At 33.5% G+C, this 21,586-nt stretch overlaps 1 protein-coding gene across 2 annotated transcripts in view; it reads right to left on the bottom strand.

Moving 5' to 3' along the window:
• The window catches only part of UBL3 (ubiquitin like 3), a 112,534-nt gene extending 91,108 nt beyond the window's left edge, over positions 1-21,426 (bottom strand). The window contains exon 1 of one of the 2 annotated variants that reach the window (XM_013316264.1): positions 21,062-21,426. In XM_013316264.1, coding sequence (XP_013171718.1) covers positions 21,062-21,091 — 30 coding nt within the window. In that variant the 5' untranslated portion in view covers positions 21,092-21,426. The remainder of the gene's footprint in view (positions 1-21,061) is intronic. The other variant, XM_013316263.1, reaches the window with a different exon arrangement.
• Positions 21,427-21,586: the final 160 nt, after the last annotated feature.

The following is a 21,586-nucleotide window of genomic DNA, read 5'->3' on the forward strand; positions in this document are numbered from 1 at the left end:
AAGAAGAAGAAGAAGAAGAAGAAGAAGAAGAAGAAGAAGAAGAAGAAGAAGAAGAAGAAGAAGAAGAAGAAGAAGAAGAAGAAGAAGAAGAAGAAGAAGAAGAAGAAGAAGAAGAAGAAGAAGAATATTGATGGAAACGGTCATTTTGTTTTTGACAACACGAAATCGTTGGTGGCACTTTCACAAACATTCCCATGACATCATTAAAGCTCATCATCATTAATACTTGTTGGATCAATAATAAATACTATGAGTATTGAAATCAACAAATGTATAAAATATATAAAGTAGCATTAAATTACATATTTATTACTAAGGGAACCCAAAAATAAAAACTAAATTTAACAACAATTACTCTTTTGCTTCAAAATAACTATCTCTCGACGCTAGAAATAGAAACAAAAGACAATCACGAAAAGAAGGGTCGCACAAACCGTAGCAATTAACTTTCCACGCGTTCAACTCTACAATAAATCTGACAACCCTAACAGTGCTCCGGCTCCGAAACTATTAGTCAGCGTATTCGTCTATTCTTATCGGTACGGACCAGTTATATGGGAACCTTTGTTTCCTTATTGCACTCCAGATATTATCGTTAGAATTCCTTTTGCGAATGACATGAGATAATTTTGAATCGGGACTCGATCAAATTTATTAAAATCTCATGATACTTTGATGGCACCGCCAAAAATAAATGGAGCAAAAAAAAATTATTCGTTGTACTTGTAACGATGGATATTAAAGACTACAAGTGAAAGCTAGATAAGGAACAATCGTAACTGAATGAGATAGTCAGTAAAAAGTCACATATTAATGTATTTCACCACACAATAGCTATAATAAAAAATAAAAGTCTAGTTGGCACGATAATATTTCAAAGCACTTTTTGGTATGAGAGTAAACTCGGTAGGCAAAGTCGTGTACTGATCGTGTGCATACGACTATCTCAAGTAAGATCAGATTTTGCTTACTATAAGGGAAAGCTCAAATCTCGTGATCGTAACGTACCAAGGTTGGTACCGATGTCGCAACGCACGCCTTCTTGTTGAATCTACCGAAACAATTCAAGGATACTGAATCGGTTTCACGCTTCGCCGTCACGACCTCTTTTACCGAATTGTTTAGAAGAAACTAGATTTATTTGGCCGTTACTTCCTTTCGATGTTCCTTCTATAGTTAATATACCAAGTAAATTACTAGGAGATAAGTTGTGTGATTTTTGCTACAAATCTTTGCAGATTAGATATGATATAGTTTTAAAAGTTTATTTTCGAGTGCAGATAATGTCTCTGGATCAAATTCTAAATCGATTTATTTAACTCTTGTTATATTTGGGAGCTCAATCTAAAACTACTCTCATCTGAATTCTTAATAAAATTTTATGTGTTTAACGGCAAACTTTAGCGTAAATCGAAAAATCTACAGATTTGTTATCGCACAGACGGTGGGTAAGGTTTGAGAAAGGAGCTTTCTTTTTGGGGAGGCGAGTGTATTTGAAATTTCAATTACGTTAAACATGAAAGCATATTATAAAACTATTAGATTTAAAAATAAATAAAGAAAACGCAAAATATTCTTGTATCAAATTGACGCAAAACGCTGATGTTTAGAAAAACAATTTTTTAAAGCTCATTGACCTTTCCTCAGTCTCCCCACACCCTAAGTGAACTAAGAACATCGTGGTAACAAAAATAAAATTCCTATCATCGAGTATCCATATAACGTAGAGTAAAGCCGGCGTTGACAGACGGGCAACTTTCTCTCCCTGTCAGTTGTGGTAACGACCAAGCATGTGTTGTTTCATATCTTTTAAATTGACAAATGGAAGTTTTTAAGTTTTATTTAATTGATGTTACTTAATTTATCTATCCTCGAAAACCATATCAGATTTCCTTAATAATATACTTAGGGTAAGATTGTTGTATAAAATAATTTAAAATAGTGGTAGAATTAGCAACAACCATTGAAAAGCTTTCTTGCGTGTTTTTTACATGTAGTCATTTTAATGTACAGTTCAAATTACAAGCTATCCTACTAATAGTATATAAAAGTTTATGCGTCTTCTGGAACAATCTAGAATACCATGGAAAATAAAAAGGCTGGAGCTATCAAAGATTCTAGTACACAAAGGCAGTTCGATTTAATCTGAACCATTATTTGAGAGGTATCCGCTAACAAACGCTTGCCGGCGACGGTACCGTCCCTATCTTGTCGGACGTAATAGATTTTTTAAAACGTATTTTTCCTTTTTATTCTACTCAATTACACAGAGTAATGATATTTAAATTATTTGGAATATCCTCAATAGTATAATTCAAACTTACTTTATAGAAATAAGACCCGAATAAAATACTTTTTAGTAAACGACTTAAATAAATTAAAAATGGCTAACATATATCGATAAAGACTTGTTTTTACTTATTCCTTAGCATGGATCCAATATTATTTAATTACATTTACAATATAAAATATTAGGCATGCATACGACAAGTCGACACCGTCACAAACCGCACATATCATGCCCCGTTTAATGTAATCAACACATGTTCCCTTTATAAAAAAAAAACCTCTTAAAATAGACACCCCTAGATATTTTATCGTGCAAGCCACATGCGAGACCCAAACTCTCGATAGATCACGTCTTAGAGGCAATGTTTCTAAATACGCTGAGTCAAGGGACATGACTTTCTCTCTATCTTTTAATAGCTAAGGAATTATCTCAAAGGTATTTTATTACTCACAACCGTTCAAGTATAAAATAAACTGTTGAATTCTTATTCAGATTTAAAGAAAACTTTAACACCTTCAATGCCACTAGGATTTTAACGTATTTAAAGTGTGTTCACTGCGCCATCGAGTCGATAGCACTGAGCGTGTTTAAAGGTAACATGTTCTTTAGTTGTATAAAAGCGAATTTATAATTTGACAAAACCAATTGCAATTGCTGAAACATGTTGTAATAATTGACTTTAGTGCGGTAAAATAAATGAAATAAATTCCTTCATGCGTTTTTAGAAAAAGGGTCTTGACAGTCAGACGGACGGACAACAAAGTGATCCCATAAGGGTTCCGTTTTTTTCCTATGAGGTACGGAACCCTAAATATTGTAAATTGAAAAAAAATGTACAGTATTTTTTATAAATAAATTATTATCACATAATTATTTTATTTGGACAGATATCAGTTTCCAGGAAAAGTAATCGAAAATGTACCGTTGACAAAACAAACATTTCAATAATTAATTTTCACGGAACCGTAAAAGTCAAATATATTACGTTACAAACAGAATATTTATAGATGGTAAGTATTAACACCGGCCTCGGTAAATCAGGCTTTAGTAATCTTAACGTATTGGAAGGTTTATTCAGGGCTTACAAAAATACGACACGCCCGGGAAACATCACGCTAATGTAATTTTAGACCTCACTAAAAACTTGTTTAATCGTCCTTAATTCCCCGAATGGTCCTTAAATGGCTTAAGTGTTCAACAGATGTATATTTTTTTATAAATCGTATAGGTTACGGTTTAATTAATTTTATTCTTATAAAGACAATGTTACTTGGCTATATGAAGATGAGAGAATAATTGAGTATTAATCTATAATAACATTAATATAGTCCGCGCGGAATTAAAAAAAACATATTAAGTAGTCTATGTGTTCTTCCAGACTATGTTCTACGTGTGTTTTATCAAACCCCTTCAGCTGTTCCGGAGATACAACGAACATCCATACATCTAAACTTTCGCATTTATAATATTGGTAAGAAGTAAGATTGTTGTAACTGATTTTTAAGAGGGTTGCTTGTTAAGTCTTTGGAATTTAATTCTTATATTGTAATTTATTTATAAGTTTGTAATCAAAAATCCTTTCTGTGCCTTTGAATACATGAAAATGTGACCTCATCGTCAAAAAATAATCAATGTTTTTAAACAGTAGAGATTATATGCCAACAATGCAATGTTTTGATCCTTAGCATATTTAGTCATCGTATGATTAGTTGAGATATGTTTGGCGTTTAGGCTTTTGATGTCCAATAGTCATGACTAATAGTCTTGATGCTTTTTGTCAATGTTTATATGATGACCTTTAATTCAATCAGTTGTTACCATCCTAATGAGTCATGAAAGTGAATTGCATCCGCTGTCTTTTGTATATCTTTTCGTCACTTTAATTGTGCATGATTCATAGATATTCATAATTCTGTTCCAGACATTCGAAGCATTTCAGTTAGTAATGAATGCGTCAGTTGACATGCGAGCTGATCTCCGAGTCCAAGATCTCCATATAAAACATATTCTTATCTCTGTTTCGTCAAAGATTTTGGTCTCAGAAATCAACGGTAACTAACCTTGTTATGCATTAGTTGCAGACAAATCTAGTATTGTTACTTGGTGATAAAAAGTCGTGGATTACAGTTAGGTAAGTGTTCTTTCATCTATTCATGCGTATGCACGCCTTCTGTTCATTTTAATATCACAAGAATAGATTGTTCAGAAAGATGAAGAAATGATTGTTAATAATGACCAACATTTAAAAAAATATATGATATGTTCTTAGTAGGTAAATAATTATATTCTAGCTATCGCCCGCGATTCCGTCCGCGCGGGATTAATAAAATTTAGTAGCCTATGTGTTCTTCCAAACTACGTTCTACATCTATGCTAAATCTTAGCAAGATCTACGCAGCCTGGCTCTGGCAAATAAACATCCATCCGAACATTCGCATTTATAATATTAGTAAGATTGTTAACACAAAGTTCTCGTTGATCCAATCTGTTATCAATCGTAACGTATGTATACTGTATTGGTACAAAAATTCACCTTTCCGACGTACAGCGGGTCACCTTCAGCTAAATTGGTGCGATGAGTTAATGATCTTATCCTTGATTAATGTCAACATGTATCTTTACAGTTTATTTTTGAACACGCTTTGTGCATTCATTTGTCAGATTTTAAACGTTTAATGCTTGAAAACATTACACACTCCAATTTTTTTTTAATTTTAGACGTACGTAAAACCGACAATTTTTTTTTTTTTATTTTTTGTGAGGTCTACTATCATTATGGATTTCAGTATAACCCTATTTTAGAAATATATTACTAACAATTTATATTTTTTTTACATCTACTCCAACGGAGATATGGAAATTTATATTAAATTCTTTTATACTGTTAGCTGAGATACTTTCGAGAGCGGGCTCTTGTAAATATTTCCCGACGAATTTCCGGCGACAAGTTGCGTCAAGTTTAATTAAAGTTTGTCGCGGGGTTCTGACAGTGCGGGTCTCAGTTAATTCTATTTACCGGGCCGAAGGTGCCTCGCCTCTGCAGGTCACCTAATTAAGGCCGGCGATTAATTTTCAAAATTAAACCCTCAAGTCACTGAAGTGTGTTTTAAATTGTCACACTTTTGACATATTAAATCCGTTGGGTTATTCATTGATTTATAATATCTTGAAGTACATAAAATGTAGAATTGTTTTTGTATTGTAACTAAAAGCTAAACTGAAGCTGCTGTTAATGCTAACTATAATATTTTCAATTTTAAATAATACGTTTCTTAATCCTCTCATGTAGTAATAGCATCGAATTAATAATAGTAATTACATTTCGGAAATACAAACTTTAAAAAAAGTTTACAAGAAACAAAAGCTAACAACGTAAACACTTTGAAAAAGGGTTGACTGACCAACTAAATTTAGTTGGATTATTTGTACGCGTAATGCGACATAAAAGCACTCGTGCGAACGTGGACTTATATGCGTCAGTGTAAACGCTGATTTAGAGCTGTCGTCTGGATAACGTTAAGGTCGCTAGTAAAGTTGCCGGCGGGCAGTTGTCGCTGATCGTGATAATGTCTCTGGCAGGTAAATAGTCTGTGCACTGAACGACTGAAGGATTAAAGTTGTATGATATACAATTCATTCTTTCGTCAGTTGAAGCCATCACATACATCTAGTTTAAAAAACTTGTATGAACAATATGTATTTTACATAAAAATAAAAATAGCTAAGTTGTACTAAAAAGTTATGTTACCTAAAACACAAAATTTTCATATTTGTAGTACTTATATAAAATTAAATTAAAAAAAGTCTGAAACCACTCATATAAAGTAAGAAACAAGCTACAGTATTAAAGTTGCACAATCCAATTAAAAAAAAACATCGAAGCACGCGACAGATAACTCTTAAGGGTAGCAAATAATTCCCCCTAGTCGTCAACAATTCACCCTTCTTGCACATATTGAAGGGCGATCACCCCACAACTATTACTACGGATTATTGGAATATCGCTTTATAAGACTTGATACGGGCGTTAGGATCTTAACGACCCGCTTTCTCTAAAGTAAAGCATAAAAACATATCAGAATAGTTTTCGAACAATGCATTTCCTTTGGGAATTTTTTTTGTGATTAGAACACATTCATAAACATAATAACAAGACTTGATACTTTTTTAAATAAGAAACAATCAGAAAATATAAAACTACAGAAAAAATCTTAGCGAATTAAAATGTCTGATATAATAATTATTACATCTAATTGTTCAATACTAAGCAATAATAATTCTTTAACATTAAAAAGCTACATCCTGAAGGCACAAAAGCAAACTAATTTATTTATAGTACAAAATTAAAATCATTGGAAAGGATGTCCATTATGTATTTCATAAAATAAAAATTTTCTTCAATTTCAATTAAATACATCCTTCAAAAATGTTAATAAATGTATCAAATTAGGAGGTCGGTTACGCGCGACTTCGTTTAGTAACGTTCCACCGCGAGTGACGGTCTGCGTGGGTAATATGGCACATTCGACCCCATACATTCCGATGACTCATTGTGTCGGACTAACGCGTACCCTGTGAGGGCCGATGCCAATTAACCAAGGTATCCCCTCGGTCTACCAGATTTCTACTATCACATTCTATTTGACACATGATTTTATATGATCACAGATTGGGTTTCACTTGTTTTGTTGGAGTGTTTGATTTTAAACGTTGGAAATTAATGTGACTCTACCATTTCTATGTTTACTTATCATCATAACACACATATATTATTAAATCATTAATTTAGGTTTTTTGATTTTCGATCATAAAACCGAACCTTCCTTCATTTCCTAAAAAAAATCCCCCTATTCTTATGTCTCAGATTTCAATACTGCTCAAGAAAACCAAGCTCTACAGCAGGAATCAATTAACTTTTGGAGGAAAAATCTCAAAAATAACATTAAAATACAAGCCAGTAAGCCCGGAACAACTAAAAAAAAGTAAAAGGCGCAACAGCAAAGTGGCGATCGTGATAATCTGGCAACCGATATTGTGTTTACAAACGGCCAGGGGAGGCGGATCTGATAAGGCGGGTAAGGGTTCACCAATAATCTAAGATAAAGAAATCCTGTTATAGCCGCAAAGAAATGCGCACCCGCTTTACAAAACCACCGTAGGCGATGTGAAAAGATTAGAAAGGAAAAATACGAAGGGTAAAGACATAACTTTGTTATGGTCAAATTGTTGCCATTCGTTAGCGGTCTTTCTCTGCCTTTGAAGCCATGTAACATAAAATTTCAATACTATGAATAATCTTTCCGCATAAAATGTCCATACATTGCTAACCTTTTGCTTGTCAATTTACCAAGTAATAGCAAGAATTACCTGAAACAAATAACGCACACATTAGTCATTTGACAGAACAGAAGAAAACACATTTATGATTAAACAAGACGTTTCCCGGCGGAATTACAAAAAAAAACATAATTAGTAGACTATGTATTCTTCTAGACTACGTTCTATATCTATACCAAATTAAAGCGAGATCCGTTCAGCCGTTTCGGAGATACCTTCAAACATCCATCTATCCATTCATTCATCTAATCATTGGAATTTATATATTTTTTTATGACAGAAGGGGGCAAACGAGCAGCGGGAACACCGAGTTGTTCAACGACGCCCATGGACATCAGCAATACCAGAGGAACCGCAGATGCGTTGCCGGTCTTTGAGATAGTGATAAGCTCGCTTCTTGAAGGACCCTAAGTCGTAGCGTTTTGGAAATACCGCCGAAGACAGACCATTCCACAACGCTGCTGTGCGACGCAGGAAGTTTCGCGGAAACCGTACGGTTGTGGAATGTTCCATATGTGTTACAAATTTCATCAAGATCCGTCCACCCATTCAGGAGATACCTTCAAATAAAGATCCATCCATCTAAACGTTTGCATTTATAATATTAGTCAGAAATAATATTTTAAATAGCTAAACTTCAGTGACATAACAATTTAGATATCACAGCTATAAAAGATAATACGACAATATAAAAATCTTTTAACACTCACATATTGTATGAGGAAACTAAAAATTACACATGCAATAGAACATGGGGTGGGTGTAAAATCAACAAGGGTGCAATGTTCTTATTAACGACCTGTCAAATGTGTTACCCTCTAATCCAGCTAACACCCCAGACACAAACGCGTATTGATTATTACTGAAACGGTAATACCCTTTTGAATAGCATTAGGGGCTCAGGCGGTACGAGTCGTTATAACAGGAGATTCGTATCAGATAATCCATTTAACGTTAAAATATAGATTACAACATGATTATAAAATAAAAACAAAGAGGTCTAAATTAGTAATACAGTAGATATACCTACAATTATCATTCATGTTACATTATAAGAAGCATACATAAGTCAAACTAGGCTTATTACTTCATAGTAAGATCGGAAATTACGATCCACAGGTTGTCCGGTAATATTGTACATATTAAAAACATGTATATTTTATACTTTAATATGCAATATTGTTAGGAAGAAAATCCGACACCGTGCCGGTATATCGGCGCAACACTAGTCTTATTAAAATATCAACATTTATGACATGTAATGAAAGCGGGCCATTCGCGCCATATTATTGTAACTAATATTGTCTAAAAATAAAAATAAAAGTTAAATAAGCTTAGAAATATTGCATTGTAAAGTGAAATTTCCATTTAAAAACCAAATAATATGATATAGTCTTTTCATTGTAATAAAAAGACGCTTTAGTCATTGTTATAACTTATGCCTCATACCTAAGATCTATTTTGGGTATATACAGTAAATTGAATACATGAAAAACTATCCTTCTTGTTAGAAACATGAGAACGTAACAACAGTGGCTCGACGAGAGCTACAAGTGCAGAATTAAAACTTGTCGGACAGCTTTCGCGAAACCTGCTTTGACGGTAACGGAGTAACATTCGAGATTCATAAACTAACAGTTCATATATCATATGAAGTACCAGACTGTCATATGCTCTTACAGTACCGATATAGGTGAACGAGTTTATTCCAAAATCACATATGAAATTTCATCAACAATTCAAAATTTTTGGCCTGAATAAGTTCAAACTTATAAAAAAAATAGAAGAAGCAGTTAAATGTGAATAATACATAATAAAAGCGAAAGTTTAGATGGATGGATGCATTAAATTTGTTATTACATATCTTTAGAATAGCCAAACGGATATCCTTGAAATTTGCAATAGATATGTAGGCATACTATGGAAGAACACATAGGCTACTAATTAAGTTTTTTTTATTCCACGCGACCGGTGTTATGGGCAAAATCACGCCTATAATTAGTTAATTACGAAATTAGTGTTAATACAAAGAAATAAGTTTGTCTAAAAATTATTTCAGGTTTGGAAACCTACGTTAACATTTTACAAAAAAAAAACAGTCGGTAGAGATAAAGTTTAGCATTTCATCCATTTGGTTATTGTAGTAATAGTTCGAGAATATATTTTTGGTATTTGTTGAGTGATTTAGATGTGAACTCTTATAGTTATTTAATGAGATATAAATAATACGATATAAAAAAAAAACTTCTGATATACCTACGCAGGAAGCTGTAAGTGAAATTAAATACATACATTAAACACCATTACTATTATCTATACAGGCTAATCGAATGTTTATCTTTCATCTATAAAAATTCGTATTCGTTCATTATAAAAAATAAACGAAACTATTGTTTATATTTTTACGTAATATCGCTGAAACGGCAGGAGGGGTACTCCCGACCCACCCGCAGGGTACATTCATCCCCCGAGACGGTGAAGGCAAACAGTTTAATACGGTAGCAAAGAGCATCTCCCCGTCTAGTCGAGAAAATTAGACGTACGACCGAAAATCGACCGAGAATAACCTCTATCGGTGGAATTAGATTTCAATATATTTATTAATTTTACGATGTAAATCGATCCGTTACTAAAAGCTCGAAGATGTTGATAATGTATTTTCGTTTGCTAACGTGCATATTAGATTTAATTTTTCTTTTCTTTCTTTTCAGGAACTGGACACTAATAGTGTTTGTGTTTGCGTAATTGCACGAATATGACGCATTCGTTAGTGTGCCGCGAACGTGCCAAATATCCATAGTCTCCATGGTCGTAAATGCGTAATTTAAAAAAAGAGTTTTGATATTTGAATTTACATTTTAAAATTCTTTTAAAAGCCGTATCAAAGTAAACATCAATATCATCTTGAAGACTCATTACAAATGCATTCAATGTTGCAATGTGAGGTACAATGACTAGGTGCATGAGTCAGCTCAACTACCCACTGTATTGACCGATTCAAACTTTATAGCGGCTTGTGGTTCAATCATATGTTTTTTTTTCAGGAGGATGCCACATGGGTTCACTGAAGGTATAGAAAAATGTCCATAATTCCCTGCATCTCTATAGGTCTTGCTGCTAGTGTAGGATAAGCTGGAAGCTTCCCCGAAAACTAGCTTGGTTTCAGTCTGCTCTTGTTAAAGTTTCGGATAGCACTGACATATGATTTACACCGTCTACGTGCTCCTACTAATGCTCATGCGCAATCGAGATAATCTAGTCAACATTATCAAAAAATAGTTACCCAAAGTTGTGCGCAACCTGCCCAATAATGCGAGCCGCCATAAAGTTTGCATAGCATTGTATCATCGCCCACGGACCCTCGCGCGTCAAACATCGCGTTTTAAATGGCCATCCCGTATCTGATTTCATTGTAACCAGTGGTCATGGAACTATAGCTCTCAATAGTAACAAGAGAAGGGGAATGAACTTTGGTACGGGTCGACCAAAGCGTGACGGATAAACACCTCGCCTTAGTAATTAAATTAAAAAATTATGTCATCTAGTCAATAATTAAAGTAACATTAAACACTAATTATAAGATAGGAAGTAATTTTATTACGACCTTTAAATTAAAAATTAATATTAAATATTTTTTTTAATTTCACTTTCAGTATTCATAGTGCTAATTAAGGTGCAGTATGATGCAACCGTATCATGATAATTAATACAATTAGTTAAGCACTTATGTAATCATAATCGTGACTAACAACTTAATAGCAGAGTAATACAGAGGTCATAGGATCACCATAGTGGGCGCAAACTATGACGTAACGTACTTATGAATAGATTTTTAAAATTATGAATTAAACGATCACTGTTTTAATGACCAAGTTTAGGGGATCTTTTGACCTTAATGATTTTTAAAATTATTAATTTTAGAAATTGGATTAAAAAATAAATAGTAGCCGATTCTCAGACTTCTAAATATGCATAAAAAATTTCATAAAAATCGATGGAGTCCTTCTGGAGGAGTAACTAACATAATGACACGAGAATTTAATATATAAGATTTTCAGGCACTAATGTGATTATACATTAAGTAACAATTTTATATGTTCTAAAAGTATATTTTATGCTTTGTATCACTATGTCAAACATGTAAGACGAGGTTTCAAATATGGAGGACGATACAAGGAATTGCAATATCCTTATAGTTGCCAGCGTAAACAAATAACATGCAGAGAAACCATTTCAAATGGATTCTGTTGAATTCACTACACGTTTTAAAGATAAAACAAAATTTCAATTTTGAAAACTATTTTTTAACACGTTAAACGCCATATTAGAAATAGAAAAAAATCAGTGAAAAACTTTTTGCTGGAAATAGTAAGTAATGTCGAATGTTCAAATATATCTAGTTATATATATAGTTTAGGGTTCAATCAGAAGTTGGGTTCCGCTATATTATAAAAAAAATCATGAGGTTACAGATGTCCTACGCGGCCCTTAAATGCGGACAGGGATCTGGTCACCAGAGTGACGTTTAAAGTGTTAAAGTTACATAAAATGGAAATATAACAATAAAAGCGTTAGAGAGTTTAATATCGAAATCCTGGGTATTACTTAACGGCGGCGACTCTGGCTATAAATCATGACGGGACAGCGATTCATTTAGTAAAGATTTACATGCCCTGAGCCTACAATATGAAATATATAAACAAAATTACTTTGAAAATAAATGCAAATAAATGTGATCATAAAAAAAATAAGAGAGCAAGTTGCAAGTGGTGAAGTGAGATGTTTGATTCGAAGTATTTCGGCAATCAGTATTTTTTTTTAAATCACAAGAGACGTTTCTCTAACGTAGCGACTTCACCGCTACCCATAGACATCTGAAAATATAATTAAGCACATTTTTTGCCTACTATGAATTGACAGAAAGTGGACATTACTCCTTCCCGTAATTAGTTTTCTCAACCTCCTTTCCCATGTTATGAAAAATTTGATGTAAGGGGAAGATGAAGTTTATACGTCACAATCTGCAGCATGCAAAGAGTACGGTTACAATTGAAGTTATTTTTGTTCAGTCTAATGTATCATAATATTTGTGTAAAACATTACGCGTGAAAAGCGTTCCACTACTAAATGGAAAACAATCCATTACCCAGGACAAAAGAAGAAGCGGGGCTAAAACGTATTAGACGATGGTTACAACGGGAGGGTTATTGGAAAACTGGGTAACGAAAGAGCGCTTTCAAACAGATTTGTCATCCGCACGACACAACAGCGCCATTTGCCGCGAACCTAAAAATGTTTTTTTTTCAAACATCCTAAATTATTACCAGCCTAACACAACAGATGCCTATAAAAATAAAAACAATTGAATAAATCTGAACGCATAATGGACACTGAACGCTTGATCTAAATATATTTTTAATCAGATATTTTCTACATATCTTTTAGACATTATTAGTTACAATCCTTTGGCGCAAATGACGTGCTTTCGTTACAAAGTCCAGTGTCGGAATGAATAGTGAGGGGACATAAACGTCGACATTTTAGTAAGGCCATTGTTGAGTCAATACACTAGCTCGTTTCTGAATTTTCTTCCCAATAATACATAAAAGTTACTAATAATAATAAAAGGTTATAAAAATAAACATAAATTACAATATTTAGACATAGCACATTTCGACAGCAATAGTTGAACGTAAAAAGGAAAATACAAATAAAAACCTAACGAAGTAAATAACGTTGAAACCCTAAGTTTTAAGATCCCTCGGGAGACATTACACAACGAACTAAGCCATCTCCCGAGAGTGCTGCACTAAGATAAAACAAACGGTACTTTTAACAAGTAACAGTTCTCATAAACTTAAGTACCGCAAACAAATAAAAGCAAATAAAAACATTAAACATCAAAAAAATAACGGAAAAAAATTATATACAATTAATGAATTCTAAAAATACTAAACGGATACGAAAATTGGAAGTAAAGTAGATTGGGCGGAGAAAGGGATATAGAGGCAGGGGAAATATCCTTTTTCAGTATCCCTCCTCTGTTCATTATAGAAACGTAAGGCGTCTGCAACCTTCTAACTCGACGAGGTCACTTCACTATTTCAGTTATTTCAGGTGACCTTTACTTGTTAAACCAAAGGCCACCTGAAGTAACCAGTTATCAGTAACTGCACTGTTAGAAAGGAATATAAGATTCAAATATTAATCACTAGTTGTCACCCGCACCTCTAACCGCGGCGAATAAAAAAAAACTTCATTAGTAGCGAGATCCATGCACCGTTCTGGAGATATTTTCAAACAAATATTTGTTTTTTTTTTATAACAGATGGGGGCAAACGAGCAGCGGGAACACCGAAGTGTTCAACGACGCCCATGGACACCAGCAATACCAGAGGAACCGCAGATGCGTTGCCGGCCCTTGAGGTGGTGATATGCTCGCTTCTTGAAGGACCCTAAGTCGTATTGGTTTGGAAATACCACCGAGGACAGACCGTTCCACAACGCGGCTGTGCGAGGCAAGAAGTTGCGCGAGAATCGCACCGTTGTGGAATTCCAGCCTTAGCCTTAGCCAAATATCCTTTTAACATTCGCATTCATAATATTAGTAAGAAGTATAATTATTAATTTGTATTCTTGAAATTATCCAAGCGATAGTTGCCACGGACAGCTAGTTTATTATAAAAAGTGCCTTTCGAATTACACAATACCAAGATATTATGGTGAATTAAGAAACTACGGAACGAATTTACGCGAACAAGGTGAATGGATAAATGAAAGTTAAGAGACCTTACAAGACTATAAGTAAAGTTGTATAGATTTGCAATCGTAAAGAGAAATTACTAGTAATCTTTCGACTAACTAACGAACTACCGTAAGCATAAAATGAATTATTTTGCAATAAATTATTAAAGTGTAAAATAGTAGAAATACTGATAGAATAATTTGAAACTATACAATTGTTCTAAATTCATACGATAGTCAAATTAACGTAGTAGCGTAAGACTGGGAAACAATACCTTTTCCCAGATGGTATGTTGAAATTTGCAATCTATTATATGCTAAATTCTGCATAACTTAGGATTATCAAACGAAAATCTCACACGACTCTTAATATATTTTACTTAAATAAGTAATATTTTTCTGCCAAATATAAGTGAATAATGTTTAATTCAAAATGCAGGACATCTATAAATTAATTACCTTTAACAAGTTCAATTGCATCACGATTTTCACATATCAAACTCACAGGACGACACTGAACGTGTTCAAGAAACTTTGCCATTCCAAGTGGAACAATCTTGGCCATGAACACACCTTAATTTAAGGAAATTTATGAATACCCCTAGCGGAACTTTGAAGTTACCTAAAAGGCGGAAATGTGTGGAAGTATGAACATTTTCGACAAAATTTGTAATAAGAGAATGAGTTTGGAACCGTGTCGCTGAGTCGTGACGTAATATTGTCGATCTAAAAGTTAAGTTTTTCGTTACTATGATTTCTATTTCATTAAAACTAGTCCTTAATTCAAATTTTGAAGATGCCTTAATGCTTTCATTTCTACAGAACTCCTACTATGAAAACCAAAAAAAATTGTTCAAAGTGTGTCCGAGAATTATAAGTGTGGTATGGTCAGCGTAGTTAATCGACTATTGTTCAAAATCGGTTCATCTCGTTTTCATAACTGTAGATCGTTAACCAACAATGCTCGGAAACACCGCGAACTTTTGACCTGAATTGAGAAATAGTGCGTACGCGATTGCAAACTTTTATTTTAATACACTAATTAGCGCATTAATTGCCGTACACAGTGATAAATAAGCACTGAGGAAGACCTTAGCGTAGATTTTCAAACTAAATCTACGCGCAAGGTAACCACTTAACTACTCTTATTGCGGCAGTTAATCTAAACCTACTGGATGAGACAATCCTTTTTTGCTTTACCTTTAAAGCCTGTTTGAAACGACTCGACGTACATAATTTTTTGTTCAATGAGGTAAACTAAATTAACGTGCAAAAAGATTTAAAATAGACGTAAAAGATAATAGACTTAACACAGCAAGATAAAATCTTGCTCTGACGTCACGATTTTTATTACTGTTAGTTATTATTTAGTAACAGCTTTAAAGACTATTTAACAAGCTTAATAATATTCGGTGAAATCAAAAATATAAGTCAGAGTTCAGTACTTTCAAGTCGTGAAACTACGGCAAAGCATTGGGCAACATATCCTGTTTAACATTAATCGACAAACGCTGAAGCTTTTTCAATAAAGAAGATCAAGCATGCATTGTTCTTTAGTAGTAAAATTCCGGAAAATACTATCGAGAAGTTAATTGTTAATTAACCAGGAAGTCACTGTTATCAGACATTGCGAAAGAATAGACATTATCTGAGGGTCAAACGAAATCCTCAAACACCGCATTCACCTTGGCCTAATTAAGAATTTAAATAAATTAATCGCAACCCAGTATATAAAACTGTGACTTTTAATAGGAAGGACCTGTAAAGCGTGCTCATCCGTCAAACAAAAACGAAACTTGATGTGTGTAAAAAATATCAAAGTATGATATGCATATCTTTGAGTGTCATCTTGACTCGAATTTAGTACAACGTTGACTCCTTGCTTAGTCCTTAGTTTTTATAGTCAAAAAGGTAAAAATAAAACGAGCGGGCAAAGGACAAAAGTTTGCAATGAAAACTGAATCCGTAACACGCGACCGAATTGTGCACTGTATACAGGCCTTCAGATTTGAGACCATTGTAATAAACTGCGGTATTGAAGGTGCTACTACCAAATACGGTAACGTTTTATTACTGACGCCACTTAACTCGTTATTACAATTAAATGATGTTCGAGTAATGTTTATTAAAATGTTAATATTTTGTTTATAAAATTTACTTTTTGGCCATACAAAGGAAGAATTATGTAATGAAAAATGGCGTAAATTCGCATTGCATTGATGTAATAATGAACTAGCTGTTACCCGAGACTACTTCCGCCCGGGATTAAAAAAAATCTAATAATTAGCCTATATGATCTTCCAGACTATATTGTATATCTGTGCCAAATTTTATCAATACTTTTAAACAAACATCCATCCATCCGTCCGTCAAAACTTTCGCATTTATTATATAAATAAGATTTATCTACTTCATGGCTTATTTTAGTACAAATTGAGTATAAACTTCACTAAATTAAAAAACTAATAAAAAAATTATCAAACAAGCAAAGAAATCCAGTGTACGAGGGAATATTTTAAATGTTTTTTTTTAGTTCTCTCTCGTTTAATTATCCGCTTCCTATCGTCTTCCTCGAAATGATCCGACGCAGGAGCCATCTTTCGAGCACTAATAACTATAGTCCGGGGCACGGCAATCGAGCGGACAAAGGCCATTGTTACGACGCCGGCTGACCGTAACGAAAAAAAGTAAAACATGCCTTTCCCAATAATTTTCACTTCTCACCATACTTTACAAACCATTGAACTACATTTAGGGGTGATTTTAGCTTACTTTTTAATACTAGACGTTTTATAATAAACACACAGATAGACAATAGTCTGAAATATTGCATAATTTTCATCCTGACAAAATGATAACGCGTCCCGTGGAATAGACTTTCTATTATAAAAAAAGATTTTAGCCATATTTGCAAGAAGACCAAATTTAGTTTTTATTATTTATATGTTAAACACTACAATATACAATTGTAGTCAACTTTCCAAAGCGACGTTACATTGTGACGTACCGTCTCAGACTTTATTACGACAATAAAATGCGTAAATGATTTCATAAATATTCATAAGGTCTGTATGTTGTTTTTACGTCATCGTAAAAATATTGCCAGAGATAACTATTTTTCTGCTACTATGTTTACAAATACGAGCTATCCGTGTTAATTAGATGGTAATTAATTCCATTTCAACATATGTTAATAAGAACCTTTATAAAAGAAATATATTAAAAGTCATCTGGTACTGATGCTAAATATACTGTCTTATCCTTTCTATAAACTTACGAGTATCGAAGCACGATTAAAATAATCATACCCGATACAGACTTTCACTTTAACTGGCTTTACTGAACAGACCAACAGTAAAGACTACGAACTATAATAAGAAAACAAAAGCAATACATCTCGATAATTTTAAAAGTTTTTTGTACCTAACTAATTTTAGACATTATTAATTAGAATCCTTTGGCGCGAATGGTGCGTTTTCATTACAAAGTCCAGTGTCAGAAACATCAGTGAGGGGACATAAACGTCGACATTTTAGTAAGGCTAGTTATGTGCTAGTACACCGGCACAGTGTCGGATTTTCTTCCTAACACTAGTTAAATTTAACAAAATTTACACAATAGCTTTTATTGGAGTTTACAAAAATCATGCACGCAATTTTATAACTTTTATACATCTGCGCGAGTAAATGTTGATTTTTCTTTAAATAGGTCACATTTCCCGCTTTAGAAATAAAGTAAACACACGTCTCCTTGCATCAGTTTTAGATTTCCAGAACCGATATAAAAAAATTGGCTGAATTTAAGAGATTCTTTCTAGTAAATCGATTTAAATTCTACTCTATGCAGTAATCAAGCATACACATGCGTGGGTATGTTCTTGAAGTCTGCAACTATAAAACTAATTTTAAAATTATGCGTAAAGTACATCTTTCAAAATTACCCGATCATTTTGACCGAAATAGCAATCTTACGTTGTTTTACTTCATGTTGTTTAGATAGCAATCGAATATTTTGTACTCAGTTTTATACAAAGTGACTAAACTAATTATCGAATAGATCATAAGAATCGAATTTGTTGATGATGGCCACCGGATTTATCTGAAGAGGTATGTCCTGACAGGAACAGCGTGTTTATGAGAACCGTAACAATGGATCAGTGTTTAAATGAACAATGGTATAAGATCTTTTGTATTGATCATGGATCCACATCGGCTCATCGATTCTTGGAAGTGTACATTTTGCCTACACACCACAGACATAATAATTGATTTCCGACAATAATCGTTCTATAAATAAAAAATAACTGTGGGTTTCTGAAACAATAAATCCGTTTAAAACATATTGTTATCTCTGTTTTGTCAAAGATAATGACGGGGATGACGAAATGTTTTATACAGTGATTTTGGTTTCAGAAACCCACGGTAACAGTATTAGCTATTTAAATTGCAGATCGGCATTTATTATTTAAAAATAATAGATTCCAATACGGTGCCATACAAACTTTATGCAGGATCGTAAATTCTCTGTGCGCAATGCAATTTTAAGTTTTACCGAGACATAAAGTGCTTCGGTTGCTTTTCTCCACCTGGCCAACATAATAGGCATAGTCTCACAACTAAGCACAAGCCGAGAACGTATTTTTTTTTATACATTTACTATAAAATGGCAAGCATGCAAGCAGCCACCTGAATTCGCCGAATAGCGAAACGATCGCTGCCCATAGACATCTGCAATTGCAGATGCGTTGCCTACCTTTAATCAACGGAGGGAGGGACGTGAGTCCCTCCCTCCGAAAGAGGATTTTTTCCCTTCATATGTATCCTCTCCTCTGCCTGCAACTGTACTAGTAGCTAGTAGTTCTCTCTTGAAGTTTTTGTTAATTATAAAGGCTTAATCCATTTCTTACACGACTTAATACCCTCTTACTAAGATCATATCAACAATGACGTCAATCATATTAAAATATTAATCCCTGTACTGAGTCTACATATTTCTTCATACTTTTTAATATAGCAATCATCTAATATTTCGTAACAGGAAGGCGATTTAAATCATTAAAATGTAACGTCGTTAAATTAGCAACTAATCACAATGAATTGTAATGATATATTTTTACATGATAAATATATAGCAGTGATATAGCTAGACTAGCTGTCGACCGCGACTCCGTCCGCGCTGTGTTATGAGAAAACATAATTAGTAGCCTATGTGTTCTTTCACCGAATCCGTTCAGCCATTCTATATACCTTCAAACAAACATCGATCCATCCATCCAAACATTCGCATTTATAACATATATAAAAGTTTTCTATGCATACAACTCAAACACAAATGTTATCCTTTGTTCACTATATATAGACAGAGTTATTTAAAATAAGAATTCTTTAAGATTAGATGATAAAGTGTTTGGACTGGATTTTTTCCAATAAATAGATTGACAAAAAATTTACTGGTTCTTTTAAAACTTTCAAAGATCAATTGAAGGTCAAGCAATCTTATTTTACATGAATAGCTATTATGAATTTAGAAAGGGTTTTATAAAATACATTATTGAGGAAAACAACAGCAGTCTGAACAGCAAACCTAAATTACTTTTTAATCCACAGTAAAAAGGTATAACACTATTTTATATTAAACTTATATTGCGGGTAGACATAACTATGCAAGTACTAGTATTAGCCCTAACAAGAATTTACAAGTTCTGTTTCTATAGGTTTGATGTCTATGGATATTTTTATAATAAAGTGGCTATCCATGTGGCAGCACATACAAAAAGTGGATAGACAGATTCCGGATAGAATGCTCGACCTGGCCATTTACATAATACTTGCTCAATGTTAATATGCAATGAGTATGGACCTTAAAAGTGTATTAAAGTAATTTTTTACAAATATCTTTTTTTTTGTCAATTACTTTACAATGCCTATTAATGCTATATGCCTTGGGTCGAAAGAGATATAAATTGTAGAAACTTTAAGTTAGAATCTAAATATAAAATATTTTTGGAACATTTTATGGCCTGGTTACTGGATGTTTATGTCAGGTCTTATTTTCCTATGATACTATATAAATTACTTTCACCATAGATTCAAATACAGCATAAGGTTTCTTTGGCCAAAGAATTGCAACTCGACAACATTATAAAACAATTTCAGAAATACAGTTGATTTTTGTGTGAGTGAATGTGATTCAACAATGAATAAAAAAGTATTTTATTCAGTTTTAAAATTATTTCTTAGTTATCCTTTCTTAACATTTTTACAGTAACACAAATTTACATCGATTGATCTATGTGGCTGAAATATTTTAAATGATTTTTTGTCACAAAGTCGAATTTTTTCTAAAAGAATAAAATACCTTGTTTTCCTTGTTAAAATATTTTAAGTACCTTCTTATTTCACATGTTTCTGAGGGCGACACTGACCTGTTACATTTTTGAACTCATAAAAATGTACATATGAATATGAAAATAGATATGTGAGAAATTGTTTATAACAACAATTTACTGACTGAAACAAAGTAAAAGCAATAAAGATCATGGTATCAAAATCTACGTAAATTGTAAACAACGCATTCTATCCCCAATTAGGCAGCAGCAAACGAGAGAAAGGAAAGGTGTTAGAACCTAAAAAAAATGACCTTTTCGTAGATAGAAGTTTAGCAAGTTCGCTAGTGATGCGTTTAATTTACCTTGTCTCCAGGGATATTTTTCGCCGACATGGTGCGTCGTCTTATCGAACTAAGATCCCACGTCGCTGTACAGACGATTTATCCAGAGAAAGGATCTCACTGTTGCTGCGACAGCCCAGCATACGACACAAAACACTGCACTAACCAATCACTCGGCCATTATCACTGATCGAGCGGTGCTTTAAAGCCACAAACACAATAATCGAGCCATAGCTTGGCGTCGTAATCAACACGATTTCCCATTGATATTCATCGGTACAAATAATTTTTCACAACACTGCACACAAACACGACGACTGACAGGAGCTAACTTGATGGAGTTGAGCTTGACGGAAAATGGCGAGGTTGGTAGATAAAATACCCCCGTCTCACGTCCCGCCCGCGCATATCGCAGTAAATGCAATTTAACAAAATATCTAGATTTTCGAATAGATGGCACTACACAAGTATTTAAAAACTATGTAAAAGCGATCGTCGTTAAAATTTAAGTAATATCCAATAGATGGCACTATAGCAGTAAAATAG

The sequence above is a fragment of the Papilio xuthus genome, unplaced genomic scaffold (genome assembly GCF_000836235.2).
Source record: "Papilio xuthus unplaced genomic scaffold, Pxut_1.1 DF826949.1, whole genome shotgun sequence".
Taxonomy (NCBI): Eukaryota; Metazoa; Arthropoda; class Insecta; order Lepidoptera; family Papilionidae; genus Papilio; species Papilio xuthus.